General features: G+C 49.4%; 1 protein-coding gene across 1 annotated transcript in view; it reads right to left on the reverse strand.

The window, feature by feature from the left end:
• TCEA1 (transcription elongation factor A1) overlaps positions 1-27,996 on the reverse strand; it is a 175,755-nt gene that overhangs the window by 19,951 nt on the left and 127,808 nt on the right. The window contains exons 8-9 of the mRNA XM_085605624.1: positions 27,791-27,937; positions 11,884-11,955 (exon numbers count right to left, since the gene is read on the reverse strand). Of these exons, the coding sequence (XP_085461750.1) occupies positions 11,884-11,955; positions 27,791-27,937 (219 nt within the window). The remainder of the gene's footprint in view (positions 1-11,883; positions 11,956-27,790; positions 27,938-27,996) is intronic.

Consider the following 27,996-nt stretch of genomic DNA (forward strand, 5'->3'; position numbering starts at 1 on the left):
ACACCCATGATTGGGCCCAGTAACTCACACTTGCCCCAAGGCCCTCTGAAAGGGGTTCTGACATATGTGTATGAATACAGCGTACGTTGTCCATATTATGATAGTATCTGTTAGGCAGCAGGAAAGACCATGAATAAGAACATGAATACTGCCGTTAGGTATTGAATATGCTACTTACCAGTATGCATCTGTTCTTGGCATGTAGGGCTGCTGACATTCATATCTGTGCATAGATCGCCGCCTAGTGTTGGGTCCGGATGTTTGCACGTTGTTGTCCTGGAAGAGTCTTCGAAGTATCCTGGGATAGGCGACTCCTCCCCTGGACTACAGTGCGCATGGGCATCCTCTCCATTCTCAGATTGTTTTTCGCCATTGTGGCAGTGATGGAGTAGATATAGAAAGTGATGACCATGCTTACAGTAATTCTGAGAGCTGCAGCTGCTACAGGCGCCGGGGAGGAGGGAGGGCGATATGAATGTCAGCAGCCCTACATGCCAAGAACAGATGCATACTGGTAAGTAGCATATTCAGTTCGAGGCACGTGGGCTGCTGAATTCATATCTGTGCATAGAATACATAGCAGTACCCCCTATTAGCAGCGGCTACCAGTGCCAGCTGCAGCGGTCTGAAAAAGAGTTTTGAGAACAGCCTGTCCTACAGCTGCCTGCTGTTTTGATTGCACATCTACACAATAGTGTTTGGTAAATGTGTGTGTAGTGGACCAGGTGGCTGCTCTACATATATCATGCAAAGGAATGTTTCCCAGGAAAGCCATGGATGCCCCTAACTTACGTGTTGAGTGGGCTCGTGGGGGAATCGTTAATGTGCGTTTAGCTTTTTGATAGCAAATTTGAATACATTTAACGATCCATCTGGCTATACCTGCTTTGGAGATAGCGTTACCTTTGTGGTGTGGGGCAAAGGCAACGAAAAGTTGTTTAGTCTTCCTAAAGACCTTAGTCCTGTCGATATAGTACAAGAGGGCTCTCTTCACATCTAGTGTATGGAGTGCTCTTTCTGCGACAGTTTGTGGGTTTTGAAAGAAAACAGGCAGTTCAATAGTTTGATTCATGTGGAACTGCGATATCACCTTGGGCATGAATTTGGGGTTGGTACGTAGTACGACCCTGTTGGCGTGAACCTGTATAAATGGCTCTTGAACGGTTAGTGCCTGGAGTTCACTAACTCTCCTTAAAGAAGTGATTGCTACTAGGAAAGCTACTTTCCAGGTGAGGAATTGAATCTCGCATGAGTGTAGAGGTTCGAAGGGTGGACCCATCAGGCGTGTGAGGACCAAGTTGAGGTTCCACATTGGAGCCGGTGGGTGGCTTGGAGGAATTACTCGTTTGAGTCCTTCCAAGAATGCTTTGATGGCCGGCACTCTGAATAAAGAGAGGTGCTGCCTGTTCTGGAGATAGGCTGATATTGCGGTCAAATGGACACGTATTGAGGTGTATGCCAGATTGCATCGATATAGGTGTAACAGGTAACAAATTATGTTTTGGATGGATGCGTCTAGCGGGTTAATGTCATTATTATTGCAATAAATGACGAATGTTTTCCATTTGGCTGCATAGCAAGCTCTGGTAGTGGGTCTCCTGGCCTCCTTAATGATGTCCATACAGTCAGGTGGCAGGTTTAGGTAGCCAAACTCTAGGACTTCAGGAGCCAGATTGCCAGGTTCAGCTGTTGATCCGCAGCCTTTGATGCGGCACCACGGAAAAAGGTCGAGAAAGGTGGTGTACCATGGCTGGCGTGCCCACGTTGGAGCAACCAGGACGAGCGTCAGTGAGTGTTGTCTGAGTTTGCGAGCCACCAGCGGTATTAACGGCGCTGGGGGAAAAGCGTACGCAAATCTGCCGGACCAGTTCATCCATATCGCATTGCCCTGCGATTGCGGATGTGGGAACCTGGCGGCAAAGCTTTGGCATTTTGCGTTTTCGCTTGTGGCGAATAGGTCTATCTCTGGATGACCCCACTGCTGGAAGTACGGTTGGAGTACTGATGGGTGTAACTCCCACTCGTGCATCTGGTGGCTGTGTCTGCTGAGCAGATCCGCCATCTGGTTGTCCTTGCCGGGGAGGTGTTCCGCCATAAGGAACATGTTCCTCTGAATTGCCCACTTCCACATGCTCTGAGCCAGATGAGACAACTGTGGAGAGTGTGTTCCTCCCTGCTTCTGTATGTAGTACATGGCGGTCATGTTGTCCGTCCGGATCAACACGACTGTTGCACAAGTGTACTTTGAATGCTTTCATAGCCAGGAAGATTGCCATCAGTTCTAGAAGGTTGATGTGCATCTTCTTTTGTTGTGTTGTCCATAGTCCCTGCACTGTGTAAGTGAGTACATGAGCTCCCCATCCCTGGAGAGACGCGTCCGCTGTCAGTATTATCTGTGGAACAGGCTCTTGGAACGGTCGGCCCTTGCAAAGGTTTTGTGGATTCCACCAATGCAGAGAGTTGTATGCCCGACCGCTCACCAACACTAGGTCTTTTAGTTGTCCTTGAGCCTGATTCCATTGACGTGCTAAGCACTCCTGAAGCGGGCGCATATGTAGTCTCGCGTGTGGGACTATGAAAATGCAGGAGGCCATCATGCCTATCAACTGCATGAACACTCGCGCAGGAAGGGAGTGTTGAGGTTTGAACTTGGAAATCAGCATTTGCATGCTGTTGATTCTCACTAAATTCGGCTGAGCTGTGGCCGTCAGAGTGTTTATGGTCGCACCTAGGTACTGTTGTACGTGTGCGGGTTGGAGATGGGATTTTGGGTAATTTAGTGAGAACCCCAGACTGTGAAGAAGGTGAATGGTGCGGGACATGTGGCTGGCACATTGCTGGGCTGACTTTGCCTGAACAAGCCAGTCGTCCAGGTAGGGGTAGACATGAATGTGTTGCCTCCGTAAATGTGCGGCCACAGTAGCCAGGCACTTTGTGAAAACTCTGGGCGCTGTTGTCACGCCGAAGGGAAGAACCTTGAATTGGTAGTGCTGCCCTTGAATAGTGAACCTGAGATATTTCCTGTGTGATGGGTGAATGGGTATGTGGAAATACGCATCTTTGAGGTCTAGCGTGGCTAGGAAGTCTCCCTGTTTGAGCAGTGGTAGAACTTGTTGCAGGGTGAGCATGTGGAAATGCTCCGAGAGAATGTAGCGGTTGAGGGGTCTCAGATCTAGTATAGGTCTGAGTGACCCCTCCTTTTTCGGTATTAAAAAGTACAGGGAGTACACCCCCATACCTTGCTCGTGGACGGGTACTACCTCTATTGCGCCTTTCTGTAGCATACTTAGCACTTCCTGCTGTAATAGCGTTAAGTGCTCTGAGGACATAGGACGGTGTTTTGGAGGTATTGTGGGTGGAGGTGAGGTTAATTCTAGGCAGTAACCGTGTTTGATAATATCTTTGACCCACCTGTCCGTGGTGATGGAGTTCCACGTGGACAGGAACCTTTGTAGCCTTCCCCCGACAGGTGTTATGTGGTCGGGAGGAAGGGAGAGGGCGTCACTGTTTGTTCTTGGGGGAGGACCTGGTGTTGCCGTATCCGCGTCCTCTGCCCTTTGTGCTTGAGCCACGATATCCACCCCGTGTGTTTTTATCGTAGGAACTTTGTGTGTTTCCCTTGTTGTAGGTTTGCTGTGACGCCTGTCCTCTACCTGCTCCTCTATTTCCGGGGCGACGAAAGGAGCCGCTCCGAAAGGTCTGCGTTTGGAGAGCCCCCATGGACTTTGCAGTGTCTGTGTCCTTTTTTATTTTTTCTAGGGTGGTGTCAACCTCCGGCCCGAATAAGTAGTCTGGGTTGACCGGCTGATTGAGGATGTTATTTTGCACCTCAGGTTTGAATCCGGAGATTCGTAACCAGGCGTGTCTTCGCAACATGACGCTAGTGTTTATGGCTCTGGCAGCTGTATCTGCAACATCCAGTGCACACTTAATGGATGCGTTCGTGAGGAGTTGTCCCTCCCTGATGAGGATCTCTGCTCCCTCTTTGTATTGGTCAGGGAGATGTTGGAGTAGTGTTTCTAATGTGTCATAATGTGCGCGATCGTAGCGAGCTAGGAGCGCCTGAGTATTGGCAATACGCCATATGTTAGCTGCTTGGGCTGCAACCCGTTTGCCGGAGGTCTCTAGCACCTTGGACTCTTTGTCCGGGGGAGGAGCATCCCCTGTCGTCTGCGAGTGCGCCCGTTTGCGAGCATTCGCGACTACAATGGAATCCAGAGGCAACTGGCCTTTAATGTAGGTAGGGTCCCCAGGCGCCGACCTATATTTCTTGTCGATCCTGGGGTTTATTACTCTTGCCCTGGTGGGTTCTTTAAAAATGTCCTTTGCTGGTTTGAGGACACCTTTCAACATGGGTAGAGTTTTGATATTTCTTTCTGAGGATGCGAAAGTATCCATGAGAAAATCGTCCTCGATGGTGTCAGAGTGGAGTTGCACACCATGATTGGCCGCCGCACGTTCAATGAGGGCGTTGAATGCGGCAGTGTCCTCTGTGGGAGACGTTTTTGCGCCATATAGCTGCGTGTCCTGTGTATCCATAGGTGCACCCGGGTCTACAGGGTCATCCCAAGCCTGGTCAGGGTCCTGTTGGCCTTCAGGGTCCATCTCTCCGGGGTGGGGGACGTGGTCACCCATGTAGTCCTCCAAAACGTCGGTTTCGGAGTGTGTCGGAGAGAAGGACTGTGGATCTTGGTAAGAGGTATGGACTTCAGCAACTGGTCAACACCCCCACCCACTTCGCCGGCCACACGCTCGACCCACTCTTCTCGTCCAGCAAGCACGTCACCTTTAGCCACTCCACCGGACTTCACTGGACCGACCACAGCTGCGTCCATTTCAGCTTCAGAAAGAACACGGTCCACAATCACCCGAAGCAGGCTCCCCACAGAAACTGGAGCAAGATCACCGCCGACCAGCTCGCCACCTCCCTCAGCCAGAGCCCACCTGCCAGGACCACGGACCCTAACACAGCTGCCCTCGACCTCACGCAGTGGCTGACCTCCTGTGCCGACGACCTCGCCCCACTGAAGAACCCCCCCTCCAGACCCAGAAGCAAGAAGGCCCCCTGGTTCACCGACGAACTCAAGGACTCCAAGAAGGCCTGCCGCACCCTCGAGAAGGCCTGGCTCCTCAACAAGACCGCCGACAACAGAACAGCACTCAAACTCGCCACTCGCAGACATCACCAGCTCATCCGCACCACCAAGAAGAAATCTCTGCGGGAACGACTGGACAAGAACGCCCATGACAGCAAGGAGCTCTTCAACATCGTCAAGGAGTTCTCCAACCCCAGCACCGGCAACAACGACATCACTCCCTCACAGGACCTCTGCGACTCCCTCGCCTCGTACTTCCACCGCAAGATCGCCGACATCCACAACAGCTTCGACATTTCACCCCCGCACCCATCGGTTGTACCTTCGCGCCCCGCCGCCACCCTCCAGACATGGACCGAGGTGACCCCCGAAGACACGTCACGCATGATGAACACCATCCACTCCGGATCTCCGACCGACCCGTGCCCCCATCATGTCTTCAACAAGGCAGCCTCTACCATCGCACCCCACCTCCGAGACATCATCAACACCTCCTTCAACACAGCAACCTTCCCGGAGAGCTGGAAGCACGCCGAACTCAGCGCTCTGCTGAAGAAACCAACAGCGGACCCGACCGACCTCAAGAACTACCGCCCCATCTCGCTCCTTCCTTTCCCGGCCAAAGTCATCGAGAAGGTCGTCAACAAGCAACTGGCAGCCTTCCTCGAGACGAACGGATCCCTCGACCCATCACAGTCCGGATTCAGAGCCAACCACAGCACCGAGACAGCCCTCATCGCAGCCACCGACGACATCCGAGCCCTGCTCGACAACGGCGAAACAGCGGCACTCATCCTCCTAGACCTCTCCGCAGCATTTGACACTGTCTGCCACCGCACACTAGTCCAACGCCTCAACGACACCGGCATCCAAGGGAAGGCTCTGGAATGGATCATCTCATACCTCTCCGGCAGAACACAGAGAGTACGCCTCCCTCCGTTCCGCTCCGAGGCCACCCAAGTCATCTGCGGCGTCCCGCAAGGATCGTCGCTCAGCCCTACTCTCTTCAACATCTACATGAAACCCCTCGCTGCCATCGCACGCCAACACAACCTCAACATCATTTCCTACGCCGATGACACCCAGCTGATTCTCTCCCTCTCCAGAGACCCCGACACCGCCAAAGCCAGCCTGCACGAAGGGATGACAGACGTCGCTGAATGGATGAACATCAGCCGCCTGAAACTGAACACGGACAAGACAGAAGTCCTCATTCTGGGACCATCACCCTCCGCATGGGACGACTCCTGGTGGCCCCCGGCACTAGGCACCGCACCTGAACCGACGGACCACGCACGCAACTTGGGCGTCATACTGGATTCCTCCCTATCGATGACAAGACAAGTCAACGCCGTCTCCTCAGCTTGCTTCCACAACCTCCGCTTGCTCCGAAAGATCTTCCGATGGATCCCGACCGAGACCAGGAAGACGGTCACCCACGCTCTCGTCACCAGCAGACTAGACTACGGAAACACCCTCTACGCCGGTACTACAGCCAAGCTTCAGAAAAGACTTCAGCGTATCCAGAACGCCTCCGCCCGACTCATCCTGGACGTCCCCCGACGCAGCCACATCTCGTGCCACCTGAGAGACCTGCACTGGCTCCCTGTCAACAAGAGGATCACGTTCAGACTCCTCACCCACGCACACAAGTCCCTCCACGACCTAGGCCCAGGGTACCTCAACAGCCGCCTCACCTTCTACACGCCCACCCGCCGGCTACGTTCCGCTAACCTCGCCCTCGCCGTCGTCCCTCGCATCCAGAGAGCCACCGCTGGAGGAAGGTCATTCTCCTACCTGGCAGCTAAGACTTGGAACTCCCTACCCGTCCACCTGCGGATGACCCAGGACCACCTGGCCTTCAGGAAACAGCTCAAGACCTGGCTGCTCGAGCAGTAGCAGACCCCCTTCCCCAAGCGCCTTGAGACCCTTACGGGTGAGTAGTGCGCGATATAAGTTCCATGATTGATTGATTGATTGAGTGGTTCGTAAAGAACTGGTCCTGAATCCACTGACAGCTTTTTCTTCAGCGGGATCCGGTAGGAGTCCAAAGCTGGCTCGGAAGTTATTCTCCTCTTGTGGAGCATCATTCTGCCGGTGTCGGCATCGATGATGTGTGATGGTGACGTCTCCGCAGGAGAGCGTTCGGCAGGTGTGATCCTGGTGTGGGTGACACGTGTTCCGATTTCGAACAGTTTTGGGGCCGTGGATGGCGGCAGGGCAAACGTGATGTTGGCCGGCGGCGGAGAAGCCTTTTGAGCTCTTTTCGGCTCGGAGCCTGACGTGTCCTGGAGGGCTGCCTTGTCCTTGATGCGTTGCAAGGACGCTGCAACTTGCCGCACCTGGAGCGCCGACGGTTCTTTGGCGCCGACCGGTTCTGTAGAGGCGGCCGTGGACTTCTTCGGCGCCACTGGGTCATCGAGTCGAGGAGAGGTAGTAGCCGTCGACGGCGTCGATGATTGTGCCTTTGGTGCTGCTTTCGAAGCGGTGTGAGACGCAGCAGCCAGTTTGACCTTTGTGGTCGGAGCCGATTGTTTCGGTGCCGGGAGCCGAGGCGGTTTGTCGGTACCGATGGTCTTTTTCCGTGTGTCGGCGCCGACGTCGGCTGCTGCAAGCTCGGCACCGAAGTCCCGTTTGGTGCGGTCGGTGCCGACGGGTTTGGCTGGCGTCGAAGGCGTGGTGGGCTTCGATCCGACCAGTTTAACTTTCAGTTTCGGTTTCTGATGAACCAATACGGCTTTCGGTTTCGATGAAGGGAAACCAGTCGTTTTGGGTAGTAATGGCTGCCGCTGAATGTCTGAGGCCGGGCCAGAGGGCGGGGCCGAAGAACTGCGGGATAGGTCTTGGGTAAGGCCCGAAGGCGATCCCTCGACCGGAGCCATAGACTGACGCACTGGGATATCCTCAGTCTGTACGGGTAGGCCTTGCTCGTCATCGGAGCTACTCTCTTCGGCCCCTAAGGCCTCCTCGTAGTCTCCTACCTCGGTGTTGGCTTCGTCTCTGTGAAAGAGTTGTTCTTCGATGTCTTCCGATCCGGAGTCATGTTCGGAAGCGGGACTGGAGGGTAGGTTCTCCACGTCTTCGACATCTTCGTCCTCGGCGCTGAAGATGTTGGTCGGGGCCGGTGCCGCTTGCTGCGCTTCAAGTCTCGCTGCTCGTCAATTCCGGAGAGTCTTCTTGGATCGGAATCGGGCACAGGCCATACATGTGGACTCGTCGTGATCCGGTGAAAGGCATTTGTTGCACACCGGGTGGACGTCGACATGGGGATATTTCGCATTGCATACAGGACACCGCTTGAATGGTGTCCTCCATTCCATCGTCGATGTCGAGTCGACGGTCGGGTATGATGCGAAAAAGTTGTTCTTGAAATTATTAAACAAACAAATAACTATCGATACCGATCGGGAACAGTACCGACGCGAACTAAAGGCCTTTTGGCCTGTAAAAAGTTTCTCCTAACTTGAGTCAAGATAAGCACATCCGAACCCAATGGCGGAAAAAAACAATCTGAGGATGGAGAGGATGCCCATGCGCACTGTAGTCCAGGGGAGGAGTCACCTATCCCAGGATACTTCGAAGACTCTTCCAGGACAACAACGTGCAAACATCCGGACCCAACACTAGGCGGCGATCTATGCACAGATATGAATTCAGCAGCCCACATACCTCGAACAAGAATATATATAACACTTGAAAAGTTTACTAAGTGTTTCCTGACCCAACCTAGCATCAGCTTGTGTGTCTAAGTCTAGGCAATAAGGTCTAGTAAATGTATGTAATGAATTCCAATTTGCTGCCTGATAAAATATCATCAATAGGAACATTCCTCAGCCATACGGTTGTAACTGTTTTAGCCCGAGTGGAATATACATTAGGCATGCCTGGGAGAGGCTTTCCTGCGAAGTGATCACATGTAATAATGCAAGCTACAATCAATCGAACAATAGATTAACTTAATTGAGATGGACACAATTCACAAGGAGCTGGTAGGCTTTAAATGTACTTGTCAAGATAGAACTGAAGTACACTTGTCATGTCTAACGATTAAAGGAACTACTTGATCGGTGTCGAAGGACTTGGGAAGGTGGCGAGTAGTGTAATGGTTTTGATATGAGAATAAGAAACAATTTGGAAGGAAAGAACAATGTGTCTTCATCACTACCCTTTCAGAATGGAATGCCGTGTGAGGCTCGATGGGAGAAAGAGACTGCACTTCCCTCACTCTTCGAACAGATGTGATGGCTACTAAAAGAGGCTGCCTTTCAGGAAAGGTGTTGCAATGGAGCGTTGTGAATAGACTCTGAAGGAGAGCTTTTTAATTCTGACATAACTGGATTCAGTCCAATCGGAAGAGTCAGTCTTCTTATGGGTGGCAATATTGGAGTCCTTCTTGAAGATTATAATTACTGGAACCTTGAAAAAGTAAATATAATTTGATGCAGCTGCCAAATGCAAATGCAGCCTATACAGTTACATTTCCCTATCCTCTGTCATTTAAAAAGGGTTTGTCGAGCAGGTTTTTGAAATGCCACTTTTATTCTATTAAGTACTATGTTTTTTCTTCCATATAAGTTAATTAATGGAACTCGCAATATAACCTGCCTTAAGGCTGCAAACATTTACAATTTCGTCACTTTCTCCTAGAGGACTTTCTGAAATAAGGCAAAGATGCTACACAAAATGTGACTTTAAAAGTAGCACTCCGGGGTTCCCACACATGGGTGGACTCAGTGCTTATGATGATCAATGGATATCCTCTGACAGAGAAATGGTAGATACATATTTGAGCACTTATTTTAACCTGTGAGGACATGGATGTGTCTATAAAAAGTGTCAAAACTGCAGCATAGTGTTAAGGAATGTTTGGCGCCAGCACTTATTTCTGGGGTTAAGATGTCTTCAGTGTCTTCCTCCGATTCGGACTATCACAGAAGGAACACATACATGGGCAGTGGGACTTCTAGCCTTAATGATTATGATTCAACCAACTTGTACATCTCTACCAATTATTTCAATGCTGAAACATCTACTAGATACTGGAGCAACACAGAGTATGCCCTTATGCTTATGTGCTCTCAATTGCAAGTCACTGCAGCTTTGGGGTAGAAATATGCAGGTGGTGGCAGCAGTGCCTCTTCGGTCATGGTATAATGTTTGGCATCTGCTCTGCTCACTTCTCTTGGTTTTACTTCCCTTTAACAGAATCGCTCTCTATAATACTTCAAATGAAATTTCATAGAGCCATCTAGTCTGGTTGCCCAGTTACAGGGATCCTCATCTTTTGCAGAAAAGTTGTTTTCTGAGACTACTCCAAAAAAGCTTGCCCATCCTCTTTCACAACGATATGCAAATAAACTGCACCACTTTAAAAAGCTCTGTTCTTCAACCCAGCTCACCAATGAATCCATGATGAAAGGGTATACAGAGCTGAAAGCTTTTACTTTCTACGTTTGGGTAATGTGGATTGACAATTTCCACAAGCCTGGCACATGTCTGCAATAACAGTGCTTTACACAGCCCCAAAGCACTAGACTTGGAAGGGGTTTGAAAGACGCCATCTGGCAAAAGACGCCAGTAGCATAACATTGGCTGGTCTACCTGCCAAGGGTAAACATAAAGCTCTGTGGGGGCTTTGGTCAGTAGACAGTACTTTAGCTATACAAGCACAGAAAAGGGTTACGGTGCCAAAGTGAGTAACCTGGAGTAAGGTCAAAAGAGGACTTCTCTTAAAATCGTGATCAAAGAGGAGGTATGGAATGAAGTCCAATGCTGTGCTTAAAAAACGCATATCAATGTCCCACTGTAATGCTCACAAGGACACAGCAGGCTGTGGTCTGTTTAAAGAGTAAGACTTCTAAAGGCACTCTGGGCAGACATCCTCGTAAGGCCAAACAGCACTTCTGGTCTGGTGAGGTTGCTAAAGGTAGCCTGTACTTAGATCCAGCATACAAGTCAGTTAAATGCCATCTCTAGGAGTCCCTCAAAGAGCAAGAGTAAATTTACTTGTCAAATAAGTCCAACAGAAAAAAAAGCTGGAGCATCAAAAGGGGGTATACAATCGCTCCAAGGAACCCATTTTAAAAAAAGATGTGGGGTGAGGGAGGAGGGTAGTGAAAAGTATCAAAGTCCTGCAAAGAAACTCGACACTAATAAGGCAGCCAAAAAAGGCCCTAACAGAAGCAAGCTAGTAGTGCTTTAGAAATTACCTCTACCAGACAACTGGAAAGGACTACAATACAAGGCAATGTGTGCATGGTTCTAGACCTGGGCTTGGCACCAATATTACCATGTTTAATCTACTGCAAGTTAGGAAACAAAGGCCAGGGATTTTGGTATAGAAATGCCACAAGTTTGGAAAAAAGGGCAATTGGATGTAAAAGCACATAAAAATGGCCGTCTCAGGAAATATTCACCAAAATATTTAATTAGCTGAATAAAAGCACTTCCCCAATTCTTCCACTTATTTGCATATATTCTTCAACATTAATTAACGTGAATAACAGGAGTGCTAGCGTGGCAGTTTTTTTTAATGAACATTAAAAGTATTCTGGAAGGCTTTGGCATACATCTCATAGTCAACAATATGCTGTAGGATAATTTGTTTGTGCAGCCTTGCATATAACAAACCACACCTTTTGCCATATAAGAGTGCTGCAATGGAATGTGTGGATGCCCATACAAGTGAACCCAAGACATACTTTTGGATTTCTCTCATGCAATACTGAAATGCAAATGTTTCCCCAACTTGTGTGGTTGGTAATAAAATAAAAAACATGGTATTTACCTTCCACCTGTTTCCACATGAATTACACAAAACAAATGTGGTCATCGGTTCATCAGCACTGCGAGTCTGGACCTGTAGAAAACAAAAGCAATAATGTGTTTCAGTACTGACCCTTTGAATAAAATCAATCTGGTACACCGTGTACCAAACATCATCAACTTTTATCAACTTTATATACAGTGGCCATAATATTAATATACCGGCTTGGACTTAGACATAACTTGGATATTATTTTGCATGCATTGTCAACTTTCGTTCAGACCAATTACAGAACAGCTAAAAAAAAAAAAAAAAGATGTGCCCGAAGAGAAGGATTTGAACCAATGTTCTGGTCTATATCTTCTGAAGAGCCAAAAGTATCAATCACGTCTTTATCAAAACAATACTAGAGCTCAAACACAAAGTAAAAAGCCTTCATCTTACTTTAAGGTCCATACAGAATATCGTAATTCTGTGACTGCACTTGTGTGTCAATAAGAAACTGCTTAGACTTCATGGTATGACTGTTTACAGATTAACTTCATATCATGCTGCTGAGATTGTACCTTAAAGACCCCTTCCAGTAATACATTGAATTTTAAAATGTATTCGGTTTCAAACTTGTCGCAAGGGAAGGTCAATCCTTGTTTGGGAAACCTAGTCTATTTCAACAAGAGGAATACTGGCCAATCATCAGCACTGCATGAAACTGCATTTTACATAGTAGGATAGTGTTTATCTGCTTTACAGCATATATTTTATATTCTTTAACATTCATTGCATCTTGTGCTGCCTGCGCTATGAAAGTCATACAAATAGACACTATGTTGCAATGTGAAGGCCTACTGTGAGAAGTTGGCCTGATATATGCGGTTCACTAGTTATAGTGGGCACCTTGTATCAGTCCAAACAACCCCTTATTGGTTATAGGTTAAAGACAACCTTTATTGAAAGCTATCCTAGTGGTAGCTATGGAGAGCAGCCTTCAGGCTAAGTCTTGAAAGAATGTAAAGCAGCTTGTTTTACCAGTCTATAATCTCTTGAGTGCCTAAATGAAAGATATCCACACCAGGTATATATATATAAAATATATGTATTTATTACTAAACACACCCTCCTAGTCTCTTTAAAACACATAAGTTACACTTCAATAATCACAGTAAAATAGCACAAATACACGTCAGGCCCTAGGGGCGAGCCAAACCATTTACTAAAATAGTGGTATAAGAACCACAACTCAACTAGACAGAAGGCCTCCAGCCTGTAGAATCGCTGGGACCCCAAGGAACCACCCAAGGTAGTGACACAGGGGACCCACGGGGGCCTTGTGCAGTGTGTGAACACAGCCGCGAGCTCCAGTTAGCTTCTATGGGGAAAGTCGCGGTTAGATTTTTAAAGATTAGGGACACTTAGAAATGAGTCAGGACCAAACCCTTTTGGACTTAGGACGTTCTAGGGCTAGCACCCACGGGAGCACCGGAGTACTCTCGTTACCTCACCCAGGGAAGCCGGGTGCATAGGTGTCTTTTGGTGTCGGGTCACGTCGTCGATTTCAATGGGAGCTGGCGAAGAAATGCTGCTGCCGTGAAGATGCGAAGTGTCCGAAGACATCCAAGCCTGGATCGAAGATGAGAAGAACCTGAAAGCAGAGGGGACAGAGTCTGAGTCACTTGCCAGAGACCAGGAAGGTGATGAGCAGATGCCCACCGATGTGGGGCGATTTCAGGTGAAAGAGGTGAAGCTTGACTCTTCAGCCACGAGGACCAGGAGGCGTCGAGGACGACCAGGAGCTGGATTGGAGCCGTCCCACGAAGGATGTCGAGTGCTGCAGCGTTGGTGCCCGGATTAGACACAACAAGCCTTGGCAACAGCAACCCACACAGAAACGAGAAAGATGCTTCGGTGCAGACCTGCAAGGTCTGTGGGACTCACCACTTGGTAGGGAGTCGGGGCACATCTGGAGCAACCAGGGAAGCCCAAGGAAATTCAAAGTTACCCCCTCAGGGACCAACAAGTCAACAGACCAGGGATCGCAAAGGGACGTTGAGACGAAACACAAAATGGCGGCCCACGGGTCAGAATGACCAGGCCGACAATCTTTGGTGGATTCAGTGCTCGAGGTGGGAGCTACAAGTCAGCCCAAACACTACTTCAGGAGACGTCGAGAAGTCAATGCACTTGCAAAAGTGCACGGTGACCAGGAGTTCCGGTTCCACGCTACTCACGAGGGCTGTGGGTCTCAGCTTTGCTGGGGACTCAGGTCGGCCTCTGAGATGTCTGGAAATCCTCTTCCTGGGCTGCAAATACTTCGGAGTCCAGCGGGAGCTTCGGAAATTGACCTGCAAATTGCTTCGTTGGTGCCTGCCAAGCAGGGGAGTCACTCCTTGACCCCAAGGTAGATTTCTTCAGTCCTCTGGTCTTTAGCAGAGCGTCGAAGGTCCAGGATTCGGCTTCAGAGTTTAGTCCAGGGTAATCTAAAGTTCAGGTTACAGAGGTTCCTTACTTATACCGAAGGAAGGGGTTGGACTAGCTCTGGGGACCCAACTACGGGAAGGTTTGGAAAGAGGGGTGGCTACACCAATTTTCTTTGTCCAGTTTCGCGCCAGAGCAGGGGCTGGAAGCCCCTGAACCGGTCTGAGCTGGACTATGCACAGGGACACCAAATGTGTCCCCAGTGCAGGACTTCAAAGCACTCAGAGTGCTCCCACCCAGCCCCAATACACATAATCCTGTCTGGGAGGTGGTTACACCTCCCTGTGACAGGAAACCGATTGTCCAGACCACCGGAGTTTCGGTCAGCAGCAGGAGGCCAGACTTGTGTCTGTGGCTGCAGCATCCATTTTGTGATGCCAGGGCTCTATTAAGTTTCTATCGGGTATACCAGTGCTGCCATGTCTCTCCCTCTAGAAGGGTGGAATCATACTCCCACACCAGTTACTGGTGTGGGGTATGATTCCAAGGAGTTTGACACCAAACATGACATGTTTCCGTGCAGCCAGTCCAGAGTTAGCATTTACCGTTTGGTTATAATTCACCTAAGAGTATATGGTCAGGCTGCACTACTGACAACCCCGGAGTAGATTCCGAAGGCTGCAGAGGGGCTGAGCTCATGCCTGGGCACCCCCTCACATATAACCAAGCACCCCACATTCAGGATTGATAAGGCCTGCCATAGGGGTGACTGATAGGTTTGTATGTGCAGTATATGGTGAGATATAGTGAACCTATATCTCAGTAAGGGGTGCATGCACCACCTTACCCAGGCTGCAGTAGCAGACCTGTGGTGTCATTTGGGTGGCTTAATACATGCTTTGCCCCTGGAAGGCCTCTGGGGTACCATGTACTAGGGACTTATAAGGGCACCTCAGATCCAATTTGAACTGTACCTAAAGTAGATGAAATCATTTTAGAGAGGAAGCAGCTAGGCTGGGACCCCGAATAGCAGGGTCCCAGCCAGACTAAAGTCGAAAAACAGTGAAACACCAGCAAAAAGTGGGGGTAAACGTGAAGCAGATCCTACTCTCCTACACCTACTTCAGGGTAAATGGGAGTGTACCCATAGAATGAGTAACTGCATGTGAAACTGGTATTGTGACCGACTGTCCCAAGTTTCACATTAATCTACTCCCGGACCTGCCCTGTGATATAATGGAGGGGAGGGGGGGGGGGGGGGGGGGGGGAGGGGAGGGGAGACTTCACCTTGAAGGTGTAGTCTACTGACCTACCTCAAGTAAAGTTCTTTTATGTGACACCCAAAATCTTGTACTGACAGTCTGTGTGTAGATGGGTGTGTGTTTAAGTGCAGTTAGTATGTAAAATATGAATGGTAGCAGTACTCTGTGTTGTAGGAGTACTGGTGATAGTAGAATACATTCAGGAGTTTAGCACTGCACAAACCAGAGTGCGAGCATAGCTTTCCCAAACAGTGAAAGTGTACTGGATGTAGACGGGGCTAGCTTTAGAAATTTCATAACAGTCGCTCGGAAAGTGCTGCTGATTAGTACTTCCTTAGCACTGCTATTATTGCTGGATGATAGATATGGGGTAAGAGAGAGCGTGAGTGTTGCAGTGTTCGTTGTTAAGGACAATTACGTTTCTACGCAATCCTGGTCTTTTTGCTGTCTGTCGATCCATATCTGGAAACGGAGAGTGCATTAAAGTGGGAACCAAACCACACCTCTCTATTCCAGCTCCAAGTTCTTCATCTCCAAGGAAGAAGTGCTGAGAGACGAGGGTGACTACCTGCACAATGGCCAGTCTCCCAGAAATGCGAGAATAAAACACCTGAAGTCTGCGACTTGATTAGTACCGGCCATTACCTGCGCACTAAAAGGCAGTTGAATGACAGATTGCACATGGAAGCAATCCACGCAGCACTGTAGGTATTATCAATAACTGATCCAGGGCGATTGCATCACCCACTCTACAGATACTGTGGAGAATCGAAAGTGTTAAGATCCTACAGTTCTCCATTTATTAAGGAGTGGTAAGGCTTAGAACAACCCGTGAATTTCTCACTTTTCAGAGATAAATAACATTGCTTATATTTTTTCAATCATTCTAACAGAGCATTAAGTACTCACTATACATTTATGGATGGTGATCTCTGGAGTTTGAGTTCTGATCACAAACTGCTTCATCTACGGACAGGATCACTAGATTTATGCAATTTTGGGGCTGCAGCATTTTTCTACATAATTATGTATTTTCTTCATTTCTCACATAATCCGCAACTGCTGTATAATATGAACAGAAAATAGTCTATAGCTCAATTAAAAAAATTACAAAAAAATGTAGCAACATGTTTCTGGGCAAAAGAGGATTGCTCACCTTTCTGTTGCCTAATACTGTATTTGGATGTCAAACTGGTACTAATGAGGTGAAATATTTATCCCGATAGCTTTAGTGTGTAAAATGACAAAATAATGAGAATCCCATCACAAAATGCGCTGTATTATAGCACATAGTTTGCCTGTTCCTGCCGTATAATGACTCAGCCCTGCAACATAATTTGGTCTTCTTCTACCTCATAATTCCAGTGGCCTGGGCTACTAAAATGAAACATGGTCTAAATGGATTATGCCACTTACCCTGTAGGCATCTATTCTTAACGTGTATTACTGCAGAAGCTATACATAAATCCTGCCATCTAGAGTTGGGGCTGGACTCTGCAAGTTGTCTTTCCTAGAGGAAGTTTTATGATCGGCGTCGTCACTCCTCCCCATCAAGGCATTGCGTATGTTCAACAGCTCCTCTGTTAGATGATGTTTTTGGTGTGGTGGGTGCCATCAGTCCCTTGTGAATCTGTGTCTGGGATCTCCCCTTCTTCCTGTGGAGACGGTGGTTGTGGGGATTCAGTTGGGCTAAACCTCATTGGGTTTATGACCATGTGCTTTAGTGCCATCTTCATACGTGAAGGCGGTGCCAGATCCTGCTCTTGTGCCTGTGTTTTGGCATTTCTTTGCGGTTTTTCTGCATCAAGTTTTGCAGTCCCTCAACAACTATGTCTTTTTCCTCAGATGGCATAAGAGATTGTGTCTTTTGTTTCTTTGAAGCAGGCGTAGTGTCCCCAGAAACTATATGGATTTGTAACCCCAGATGTACATCTCTTCTTCTGTCCCGAAGGGTGGCAATTGTGTTGGGTCTGTCCTCAGAGCCGAGGGCTGTTTCGATTCCAAGATGCTTGATACCAAGCGTTTCTTCGGATACAATGCTTTATGTGGGGGTAAAAGTCTGTTTGGTAGCTTTCAGTGCAGATGTGCTTGTCAGTGCCGACTTATGCTTCAGTGCCAATGTGTTGCTGGCGTCATCACCGTGATGTGACCTTGTCGTCCAATAGGGATCAAGAACTTTCTCGTCCCCTCTCGGCTCAGAGGCATGCTTGCGGTGTCGACCTAAGCCCTAGGGCTGTGGCGCAAAGTGGCCTGGTGGGGTGAGGTGTGTGCAAGATGGTCTTGGCAGGTCAACAGTACTTAAGGTACGTGGCGTTCCAATGGTTCCTGACACTGGAATCAGGGAAGGCATTGTTGGCCCCTAAACATATATCAGAGCTTCATCTCCAGAGGACAAATCGTGGGCTGGCAAATACTACCCCACCTCCTGTTGGTGTACCGGACTCACTGAACAAGTTACTTACCTTTGGAAACAATATATATGTAAGAAACTTAGGTTAGTTATAGATTCCTTACCTTACAATTACCCCCAGGCGCCAGACTGGATCCGGAAAATTTATCGTCAGCAATACCCCTGCACGTCGGAGGGTGGCGTTGGTCGACTCCGCATTCATCGCCGCTGTCGGGATAACTTCGTGGTAGCTACATAGAAATCGCCCTCGTACGCTGACGTCAGTTCTGTTCATGACTTTCCATGCCAGAAGCACAGAGCCATGCAAGACACTGACCACTGGTGCACAAAACTAGGGCCCTGAAAGGATGTCCTTAACCCTAGAAGTCAGTTCGCAGAACTGGGAGGATGGGTGGGGCGGTAAGGAATCTATAACTAACCTATATTTCTTACAGATATATCGTTACCGAAGGTAACTAACTTGTTCATCTGAAAGAAACAGTTATAGATTCCTTACCATAGAATACCCAGCAATACCAACCCCGGAGGTGGGTCTGCGAACTACGTTCACACCAAAAAGTCCTGGAGAACAGAATGGCCAAAGAAGCGGTCTCTCCGGACTTGGCTGTCCAGGCAGTAGTGTTTAGTGAACGTGTGCAACGATGCCCACGTAGCTGCCGGACAGATGCCATTTAGGGGGGACTCCTCGTGCCAAAGACGTGGTAGCTGCCATCACCCTGGTGGAATGGGCCCACAAAGTGATGGTATGGCCAATGTGGAAAGAAGTAACACCCTTTGGAAGAAAGGAAGGTCTAGTTCATAGGACGACCTTGTCCGGATGGACAGCCAGAGAAGGAGGCTTGGAAGAAATCTTGTAGCACACTCATCCTGCATGCAGAGGTGATGGCCACCAGAAAGGTAGTTTTGGGTAAGAACCAAGTTCAAGTCCCACTGGGGCATTAAGAAGGGAACAGGAGGAAAAAGAGGAGTAATGCCCTTAAGGAATCTATTTACAACAGGGGACTTGAAAAGAGGCTGATCGCGAAGCCTAAGGAAGGTTGAAATGGCCGAAAGGTAGCCCTTTAGAGTGTACAGAGCAGAGCCCTGTTGTGCCAAAGAAAGGAGGAATAACAGAACCTCAGAAAGAGGGGCGGAAAGGGATTCCATAGTCTTTGCTGTGCACCATGCCACAAATGTATTCCATCGGCAGGCGTATACAGTCTTAGTGGAGGGACGCCTGCCTGCCAAGATAACATCGCAGACTTCGGGAGGCAGGTCAAAAGAAGTCAACTGCAGACGCTCAATCTCCACGCAAGGAGGTGGAGGCTGGACAGGTTTGCGTGGAGGACCGTCACCTGCTGCTGCGACAGAAGATCCTCCCGAAGAGGCAGTCTGATCGGAGGATCGATGGCCATGTTGAGCAGATCGGGATACCAGACTCTTCTCGCCCAATCCGGAGCCACAAGAATGACTTGGGCCCGGTCGCGCTTGATCTTCTTCAGCACTCTGGGCAAAAGAGGTATAGGCGGAAAGGCATATAGAAGACCGCAACTCCACTCACGACAAAGCGTTGCATAGCGAGTGCCGCCTTGGAAATTCCAACGCGCAGGACTGCTGACATTCTCTTTGGTGGCATATAGATCTAACCAAGGCTCTCCCCACTGCTGAAAGAGACCTTGCACCACCTCCGAGTGAAGATGCAATTCGTGATCCATCATGCACCTGCGGCTGAGTTCGTCCGCCTGGGCATTCAGGGAGCCGGCCAGGTGTTGAACCACCAGAGATTCTCCTGATGTTGTGCCCACTGAAACTTCAGATCGCACTGCAGAGCCTGCATATGCCATCTGGCATGGTCCACCAGCAGAATGCATGAGGCGATCATGCCCAGCAGCCTCAGGGTCATCCTGACCGAAACCCGGAATAGAGGTTGAAAGATCGGAATCATAGCCTGAATATCCAGTTGTTCGGGAGGAAAAACCCGAAACTGTGTCGTGTCCAGAACTGCTCCGATGAAGCTTCTGAGAAGGGGTCAGGTGTGACTTTGGCACGTTGATGGAGAACGACAGCGAATGCAGGAGGTTGGCCGTAGTCTGGAGGTGGGAGACGACAGCCTGGGGCCAGCCGCCTTCAACAGCCAGTCGTCGATATTGGGGAAGAATGGAACCCTTGATCTGCACAGATGAGCTGCGACCACCGCCATCACTTTCGTGGACACCCGAGGGGCGCTTGTAAGGCCAAAGGGGGTCATTATAAAATGAACGTGCTCTTGGCCTACCGCGAACCGCAGGTAACGCCGGCAGGATGGGGATGTGAAAGTAAGCGTACCTCAAGTCCAACGTTACCATCCAGTTCCCAGGGCAGACAACACCTGAGCGAGCTTCAACATCTTGAACTTCTCCTTCCGGAGGAAGCGGTTGACGTTCCTGAGATCCAAAATAGGACGCAGGCCTGCGTCCTTCTTGGGCACCAGAAAGTAGTGGAAATAGCAACCACAGCCTACTTCTGGGGCAGGAAAGTACTCAACAGCACCCTTGGCCAAGAGTGCTGAAACTTCCTGTTGGAGAAGGGCAGGTGATCCTCCAACATGGGATGGTACTGAGGTGGCATGGATGGAGGTGTAGTCTCGAAGGGGAGGGAGTAGCCCCTTCGGACTATTTGCAAAACCCACCTGTCAGACGTGTTGATGCGCCAGAGGGGGAGGTGATGGCAGATCCTGCTGCCCACTGGCGTTTGGTGTCCCTGAAAGGTCAGACTAGGAGGCTTTCGAGGTTGCTGCAGAGGGAGCTGGGGTTGACTGGCCAGCCCGCTGGCTCCCAGAACCACTGCAGTGGTTCCCACGTCCCTGACCGCGCTGGGCCCGAACAGCTAACGCCAGCCTGTGGCTCTGAGCAGGACGTAGCAGGGCACCCCTTCCGTAGCCACGAAAGGGGCAAAAGGCAGACTGCGCAGGGCGGGTGGTGGAGGGGCCCAAGGACCTGGCCGTAGCCCGAGAGTCCTTAAAGCGCTCTAGCGAGTTGTCTGACTTGTCGCCGAAAAGGCGACGGCCATCAAAGGGCATGTCCATAAGAGAGGATTGGACATCCCCGGAAAAACCAGTCGAACGCAACCAGGCATAGCGTCGAAGGGCTACTGACGTGGAAATCATCATGCCAAGTGCGTCGGCGGTATCCAGGCCACAGCGGATTGTAACCTTTGCTGTGCCTCTCCCCTCGGCAACTGCACGGGAGAACACAGCCCAGGCCTCCTCTGTGCACTGGGGCAGCCCCTGCGTTACCGTATCCCACACAGAGTGGGTGTAACGGCCCAACAGACATGCGGTGTTTACCGACCGCAGTCCCAAGCTGGCAGAAAAAAAGATTTTCTTCCCAAGTTGGTCCAGCTTTTTGGATTCCCTATCTGGTGGTGCGTTAGGGAATGCGCCTTTAGAAGTGGAGGCTTGGACCACCAAGCTCTCAAGGGTGATGTGTTGGGAGAGGAAAGTGGGGTTGCCTGGGCGGTGGCGTCAGGCAATCATCCTGTCCACAGGAGCCCCTGTGTTGGGCCTGAACGTGGTGCCCAAAAGAATGTCCGTGAGAGCTTCATTAAACGGCAGCAGGGGCTACGAAGAGCTCGCTGCCCGTTTAAGACCCCTGTCAGGAGGTTAGTCCTGAATGCCATCGTAGGTAGTTCAAGGTGGAGAGCCTAGGCTGCCCTACGCAACACCACTGCGTATGGTGCTCCCTTCTCCGTAGCCACGGTAGGAGGAGACAACATGCCAAGGTCTGGTGAGGTATCCAGACCACTGGCTTCCCCCAGTTCCTCTCTCCAGTACGGTTCATACACCAACTGGTCGGTTAAAGGCTCCCCAGACCCCTCCCCACCCTCCTCTGGCTGTCAATCTGGTCTCAAAGAGCCAGGGTAGAACAAGGGCACAAAAGTACCAGTCGGTGTCGGATCCGGTGTCGGTCGACGCAGGTCCGACTCCGTCTATATCGAGGTGGAGGCCGGTGGCGGACGTGGTGCCAGACGTGGTGCCAGTTGAATCGGCAACGGGGGTGGCGTGACAAGGGCGACCGGCGCTGATCCGGATCCAGGCCTGGATCCAAGAGGACCCTGCGGCGCCAAAGCCGCCGAAGGCCCAGGGCCCCCAGCCGAGTCAGCGGGCCCGAAGGTGCGCTGGCGGAGTCGGGCTGCCCAAAGATGGCATGCATCGCTTCGTAAAACTGATGAAGCTGGGCAGGGGTCACAACCCGGAGCCGAGCCTTTCTGGGCTCCGCATGCGGAGCTGCGGGAGGGGCCACCACCCTCATCCCTCGTCGTGCCGGCCTACGGACGGGGAGAAGTCGAAGAGCGACAATGCTTCTTCGACTTCTTTTTGTGCTTTGACTTACCTGACTCAGAGTGTGAAGACTTAGAGGAATAATGTTTTTGGTTCCGCGACCGTTCCCTCGACCCCCTACGCGACCAGGACCTCAAGCGCACGGAACAGACTGCCGGGCCTAGAGTAGCTTTCGGGACTGCTCCCACAAAGACTTCGGGGCCATGGTCCGGCAGTCAGAGCACGACTTGGTGTCGTAGATGCGCTCCAGGCAGTAGAGGCACATGCGGTGCAGATCCGTCACTGACATCAGTCGGTTACAGGACCTGCAAACCTTAACGCCAGGCATCCCTAATGCCTCAGGAGTCGATGGACTAAAAAACACAACAAAGTCGACGAAAGTCAAGAAAAAGTTCAGTCAAAAAATTATTGGGGGTACCGCTCTCTCCGGATCTGCGTCTGCTGGCGCGGAAAAAGAAAGAACTGAAGTCAGCGTGCGGCCACCTTCCGACGTGCAGGGGTACTGCTGATTAAAAACTTTCCGAATCCAGTCTGACGCCTAGGGGCAATTCTAAGGTAAGGAATCTATAACTCACTGTTTCTTTCAGATTTCTTCCTCACCATCATGCCAGAACTCCAGCTCAGCTGCCTGCTCTATGGTGTGTGCCAAGCGACGATCGCTTTGGGTCCGAAGCATCTGTTTTTAAGCAATTTGCACTCATCTACTTTGTGCTTTGGGGATAATCACAGATTACACACCTAGTGACTGAGTGCGCACTTGGCCCAAGACCGAGCGCACAGTCGAAAAAGGTCATTCTTAGTCTCCATCACCCGAATATGGGGGGGGGGGTGTCTGTGTGTGCGTGCCCGTGTGCGAGCGTCTGTGCGAGCGTCTGTGCATGCCCGTGTGTGTGTGTCTGTGCGTGCCCGTGCGTGTGTGTCTTTGAGTGCCTGTGCGTGCGTGCCCGTGCATGTGTGTCTTTGAGTGCCTGTGCGTGCGTGCCCGTGCGTGTGTGCCCGTGCGTGCGTGCCCGTGCCCCTCTGTGTCTGTGTGCCCCTCTGTGTCTGTGTGCGTCTCTGTGTCTGTGTGCCTCTGTGTCTGTGTCTGTGTGCGTCTCTGTGTCTGTGTGCGTCTCTGTGTCTGTGTGCGTCTGTGTGCGTCTCTGTGCGTCTCTGTGCGTGTGTGTGTGTGTGTGTGTGTGTGTGTGTGTGTGTGTGTGTGTGTGTCTCTCTCTCTCTCGCTGGTTGATCTTTCAGATGACGGAAAAAATCTTTCTAACAAAGGAGCTGTTGAACATGCACAATGCCTTGAGGGGGGGGAAGAGACGACACCGATCATAAAACCTCATTGAGGAAAAACAACTTGCAGAGCTTGGGCCCAACACTAGATGACAGGAGTATGCATAGTGTGCATCTCCAGCCAATACTCGCTACAAACACAGATTTAATCATTTACCCACTCAGAGGGAGACGCTCCAAATCTGGCCTTCCCCAGCGGCATGCCAATATCAAACTTATCTGTTTCATGAAGGCTTTATCTGTATTGATTAACGATCATCATTACCTGACAACTAAGAGGTTCTTCTTAATGCTATCAAAAAAAGCTCTCCAAAACTCTAGGTCTAGTGGCTCTCCAAGTATAAAATAAAATTTAAAAAAATACGCACAAATTTCAAGATTACCTGACAGGCTATCAACAATTGGTTTCAGTCATATGAAAGGGGAGTGCAAAAGCTTAAATCGTGAGGAACAACCCAAGTGATAGCCAACAAAGACTTGCGTAAATGTCCTATAAAGGAAAGCCACAACAATGGAGAAAGTTAAAAAGGGATACTATGGAAACAGGCATCAAACCAAACGAGTGACTTATGCAAGATTTTCTGAGAATTTACTAAGCCGAGTAAAAAACGCCAAAGTTGTCTCTAACCATCACTATATATAGCCTTGTACCCCACCAAAAACAAGAACCTAAATATAGGTAGAGAGAAACTGGGGAACCTTAACACATACTCTGATCAAATTCTGATCACCTCACCCAAAAATAAAATATTCTTTATCCATTCGCAGTTAAAGATCCAAACAACGGTAAAAGCAGCTGTTAAACTGAAAATCTCAAACAATCACTTGAAACCTGCATGGCAAAAAACATTAACAAGCATTGGCATAGCCAATAGGTCTCGCTTTTGGGACTTTTTAAGTATTTAGTTATGCAGCACAATATCCTTGGCGCAACAACATCAACTGTTGCATAGCTAAGCACTTAAAAAGTCCCAAGGGCGAGACCTATTGGCTATGCCAATGCTTGTTAAACTTGGTAACACTGCCTGGACATTGGTTGCACCTCATTAGTAGTTTCAAGTTCATTTATGTATGATCTTGGAACTTCAAAGAGCCACATAATCTGAAAGGCCAACAACATATATAGGAAAAAAATTGTGCAGCATAATTTCTACAATCATAAGCAAAAGCGGACAATAAAAAATCTCCAAATACAAAACATTAGAATATTTTATAGAATAGGAAATAGTTAAAATATCCTTTATGCCCTTAATACTGTATAACAGGTTATCTCATAAGTACCAGTGTAACAATCAAATACAGCAATAAGCAACAGAAAGGTGACCTGTCCAGTTCTGCAAACGCCTTTCACTGAGCCGCAAGATGTGTTGCTGCATTTTTTGTAACTTTTGGAGCTGGAATTAATTTTTGTTGTTGTTAATATCTGCCGATTATGCAGAAGATGATGGATTATGTGGCAAATGTGACAAATCTATAATCATGCGAAAATGGCTGCAGGCGCATAATTTCAGTGGCCCTGGCCTGATTATAAGATAACGCAATAATCATGGTTCAGTGTGCATCTCAGGCCTCTGGGCCTCGGTGCCACTGCACCTCCTGCACAAATGGAAGCAACGTCCCTGCCTCCTTTGAGAGAAACGGGATTTGTATGGCATTCTGCCCTGGCCGCTTTGGTATCACAAAGTAATTGACATTTAGGGTTTTAAATGACATTACTATAGGCCAGAAGTCTTTGCCTGGCGCCCTGGTCACCACAGCTGGTCAGTCAGTCGTTACAAAAGACACACCAATAGTACCCATTGACACCGAAATATAATACCAGTTTGACGATATTGGAGACCCCTGAAGGGTTTAGTTCTTAGAGCTAAACCTTCCTTCCGACTCGACTGTGACTAGTGTCTCTCTTTGAATTGGTTGTCTGACCGCTGACACTTAGTCCACCGCATCCCACGTAGACGCTGCAGCCATCTTTTGAGAGAGGTAGAGAGAGAGGTAGAGAGAGAGGTAGAGAGAGAGGTAGAGAGAGAGGTAGAGAGAGAGGTAGAGAGAGAGGTAGTAGAGAGGTAGAGAGAGAGGTAGTAGAGAGGTAGTAGAGAGGTAGTAGAGAGGTAGTAGAGAGGTAGTAGAGAGGTAGTAGAGAGGTAGTAGAGAGGTAGTAGAGAGGTAGTAGAGAGGTAGTAGAGAGGTAGTAGAGAGGTAGTAGAGAGGTAGTAGAGAGGTAGTAGAGAGGTAGTAGAGAGGTAGTAGAGAGGTAGTAGAGAGGTAGTAGAGAGGTAGTAGAGAGGTAGTAGAGAGGTAGTAGAGAGGTAGTAGAGAGGTAGTAGAGAGGTAGTAGAGAGGTAGTAGAGAGGTAGTAGAGCAGTAGTAGAGCAGTAGTAGAGCGGGAGATAGAGGTAGATGTAGAGAGGGGTAGAGCGGTAGAGAGAGGGAGTGAGGTAGAGAGAGGTAGTGAGGTAGAGAGTGGTAGAGAGGTAACGAGAGAGGTAGAGAGGTGTAGAGAGGTAGAGAGAGATAGTCCGTATGGCCCTGCTTGTTAGGTCTGAGATCATAGGAAGGATAGATACCTAAGCAGTGACCCCACCATGAAAGAGTGTCGTCACCAGGTGAGCAGAGGGCAGTGTTTCTCCAGGGTGCCTCCTAGTGCTGAAGAATGCCTCGCTGGGGGGTGAGGGTGCGACCTCCAGGAGGTGTGCACTTATGGTAGTTACTCAAAAGGTCTGATGACCACATTGGGAGGGGTACTTTTGGAAGTTCAGTTACTGACACAAACCAAAGTGAAATGTAGCCTCCCTCAGGAGAATGCCCAGTGGTGCCCCATTAATGTGATGGCAGTAACTACTGGGGAGAGCTGGAACTGGACCATACCCCGGGAAGTGCATAGGGCATGCTGGGACATTGCAATACTGTTCACTTAAAGGTACAGGGGCCAAAGAAGATGCCAGCTGCGGCCCGCTAAGGGGGGTCCCGCCTGTAAGTGCTTCTTCATGCACCTCGTTTAGTTTTAGGAATCCTTCCTTAAAACAGGAAGTGCAAATCCATAAAGAAGAAAGAAAGATACAACGGAGGGCAGAAGATTGAAAGAGGGGACGTGTTCGAGGTGCGCATTGTAAATGTATGCTAACAGCGTCCACACCTTGTCAGCTGTAGAGTTTAGAGAGGGAGTTCAGGAGCCTGGAAGCCCCCTGGAAGGGAAGGGGCAGTCAGACGCTCCATAAATCCTCCTAAAATAACAAATCGGATTACTAGGCCGCGCTCCTTAGGAAGAAGGGGTTGTCATCAGGCGGCATTTACAGCAAATCCAACACATGCGAGAGTCGAGCTGCGCTCTTACCTGGAACTAGAGAAGGGGTCTTCTTCTGTGCACTAAGCCGATCAAATGTCCGATTGACAATGAATGCAGTGGGTGTGGCTTAATGGCTACGACGGCTGACTTTAAAGCTGGAGAATCCGGTTCGAGTCTGGAGGGAGGCTCGAACATTATGTGATTTTGAGCAAATCACTTAATCTACCCGTGCCTAAAACGAATGTGTCCATCTGTAATGCAACTCGCGCTCGAGTAAAGCGCTCTGATACCTTCGGTCGAGCTCACGCCTATGTAAAACTGCAAAAAATAAATGTGTACAGGATCGCAATGTGGAAAGTGCTTTGTCTCGTTAATCCCACAGATGCACATTGGCGGGGGTGCTGACAAAAGCATGAAACGCAGCAATGGGTGGTAGGTGGTGTAGGGACGGCGAGCGAGCTGAAGCAAAACAAACAAGCGGCCTTCAAAGTGATCGCGATCAAACATCAAAGCGGCCGTGAAAGTAATCGCGTCAAGCGCGGCCGCGCACATGCACTGTAGGTCTAGGCTGGCCTGGTAGCACTTTTTGGAGCACTCTCAAAAAGTCTCGCCAGACCAGCGCATGCGCTGGGTCAGGCGAGACCTAAAAAGCATTAGGTAGAAAAAGAGAAGTAGGTATTCCTGCATATTTGGTTCCCGGACACAGAAAAGGCAGGGCATCAAAAGAGGGACTCTACCCTTTGAAACAGACACCAGCATAATCCCTACCAGGTAATCATATCAAGCCATCACTGAACATTATCTGCTCCAAGTGGCAAAGAACTGTTTATAATTGCACTAAAACCTAGCTACTCAAATTCAACCATAATGTAGGAGCTACACAACCCACAAAAATATATAAACAGCAGTATACTGCTTTAATTCTGGGAACAAAGACCAGACAAAGAAGCAAACAAACCACACTTTGGTGTGAAGAAAACACGTACCTGTGTGTAAGTGCAATTCTTCTTTTTGCATTTGCCGCAGGTGAAAAGGTCTGTTTCTGTGCCACCTGTTTTGCCCATTTGGTGATCTCGGATAGCTTCCTTGGTCAAGTTTTTACGAATTTGTTTCAGCTCATCGCTGGCCATTTCCTGGGAAGGTTGAAGAAGGAGATCAGATTAGACCTGCTTATTTTTAACTGCCTGGATCA

The sequence above is a fragment of the Triturus cristatus genome, chromosome 5_1 (assembly GCF_964204655.1).
Source record: "Triturus cristatus chromosome 5_1, aTriCri1.1, whole genome shotgun sequence".
NCBI classification, from domain to species: Eukaryota; Metazoa; Chordata; class Amphibia; order Caudata; family Salamandridae; genus Triturus; species Triturus cristatus.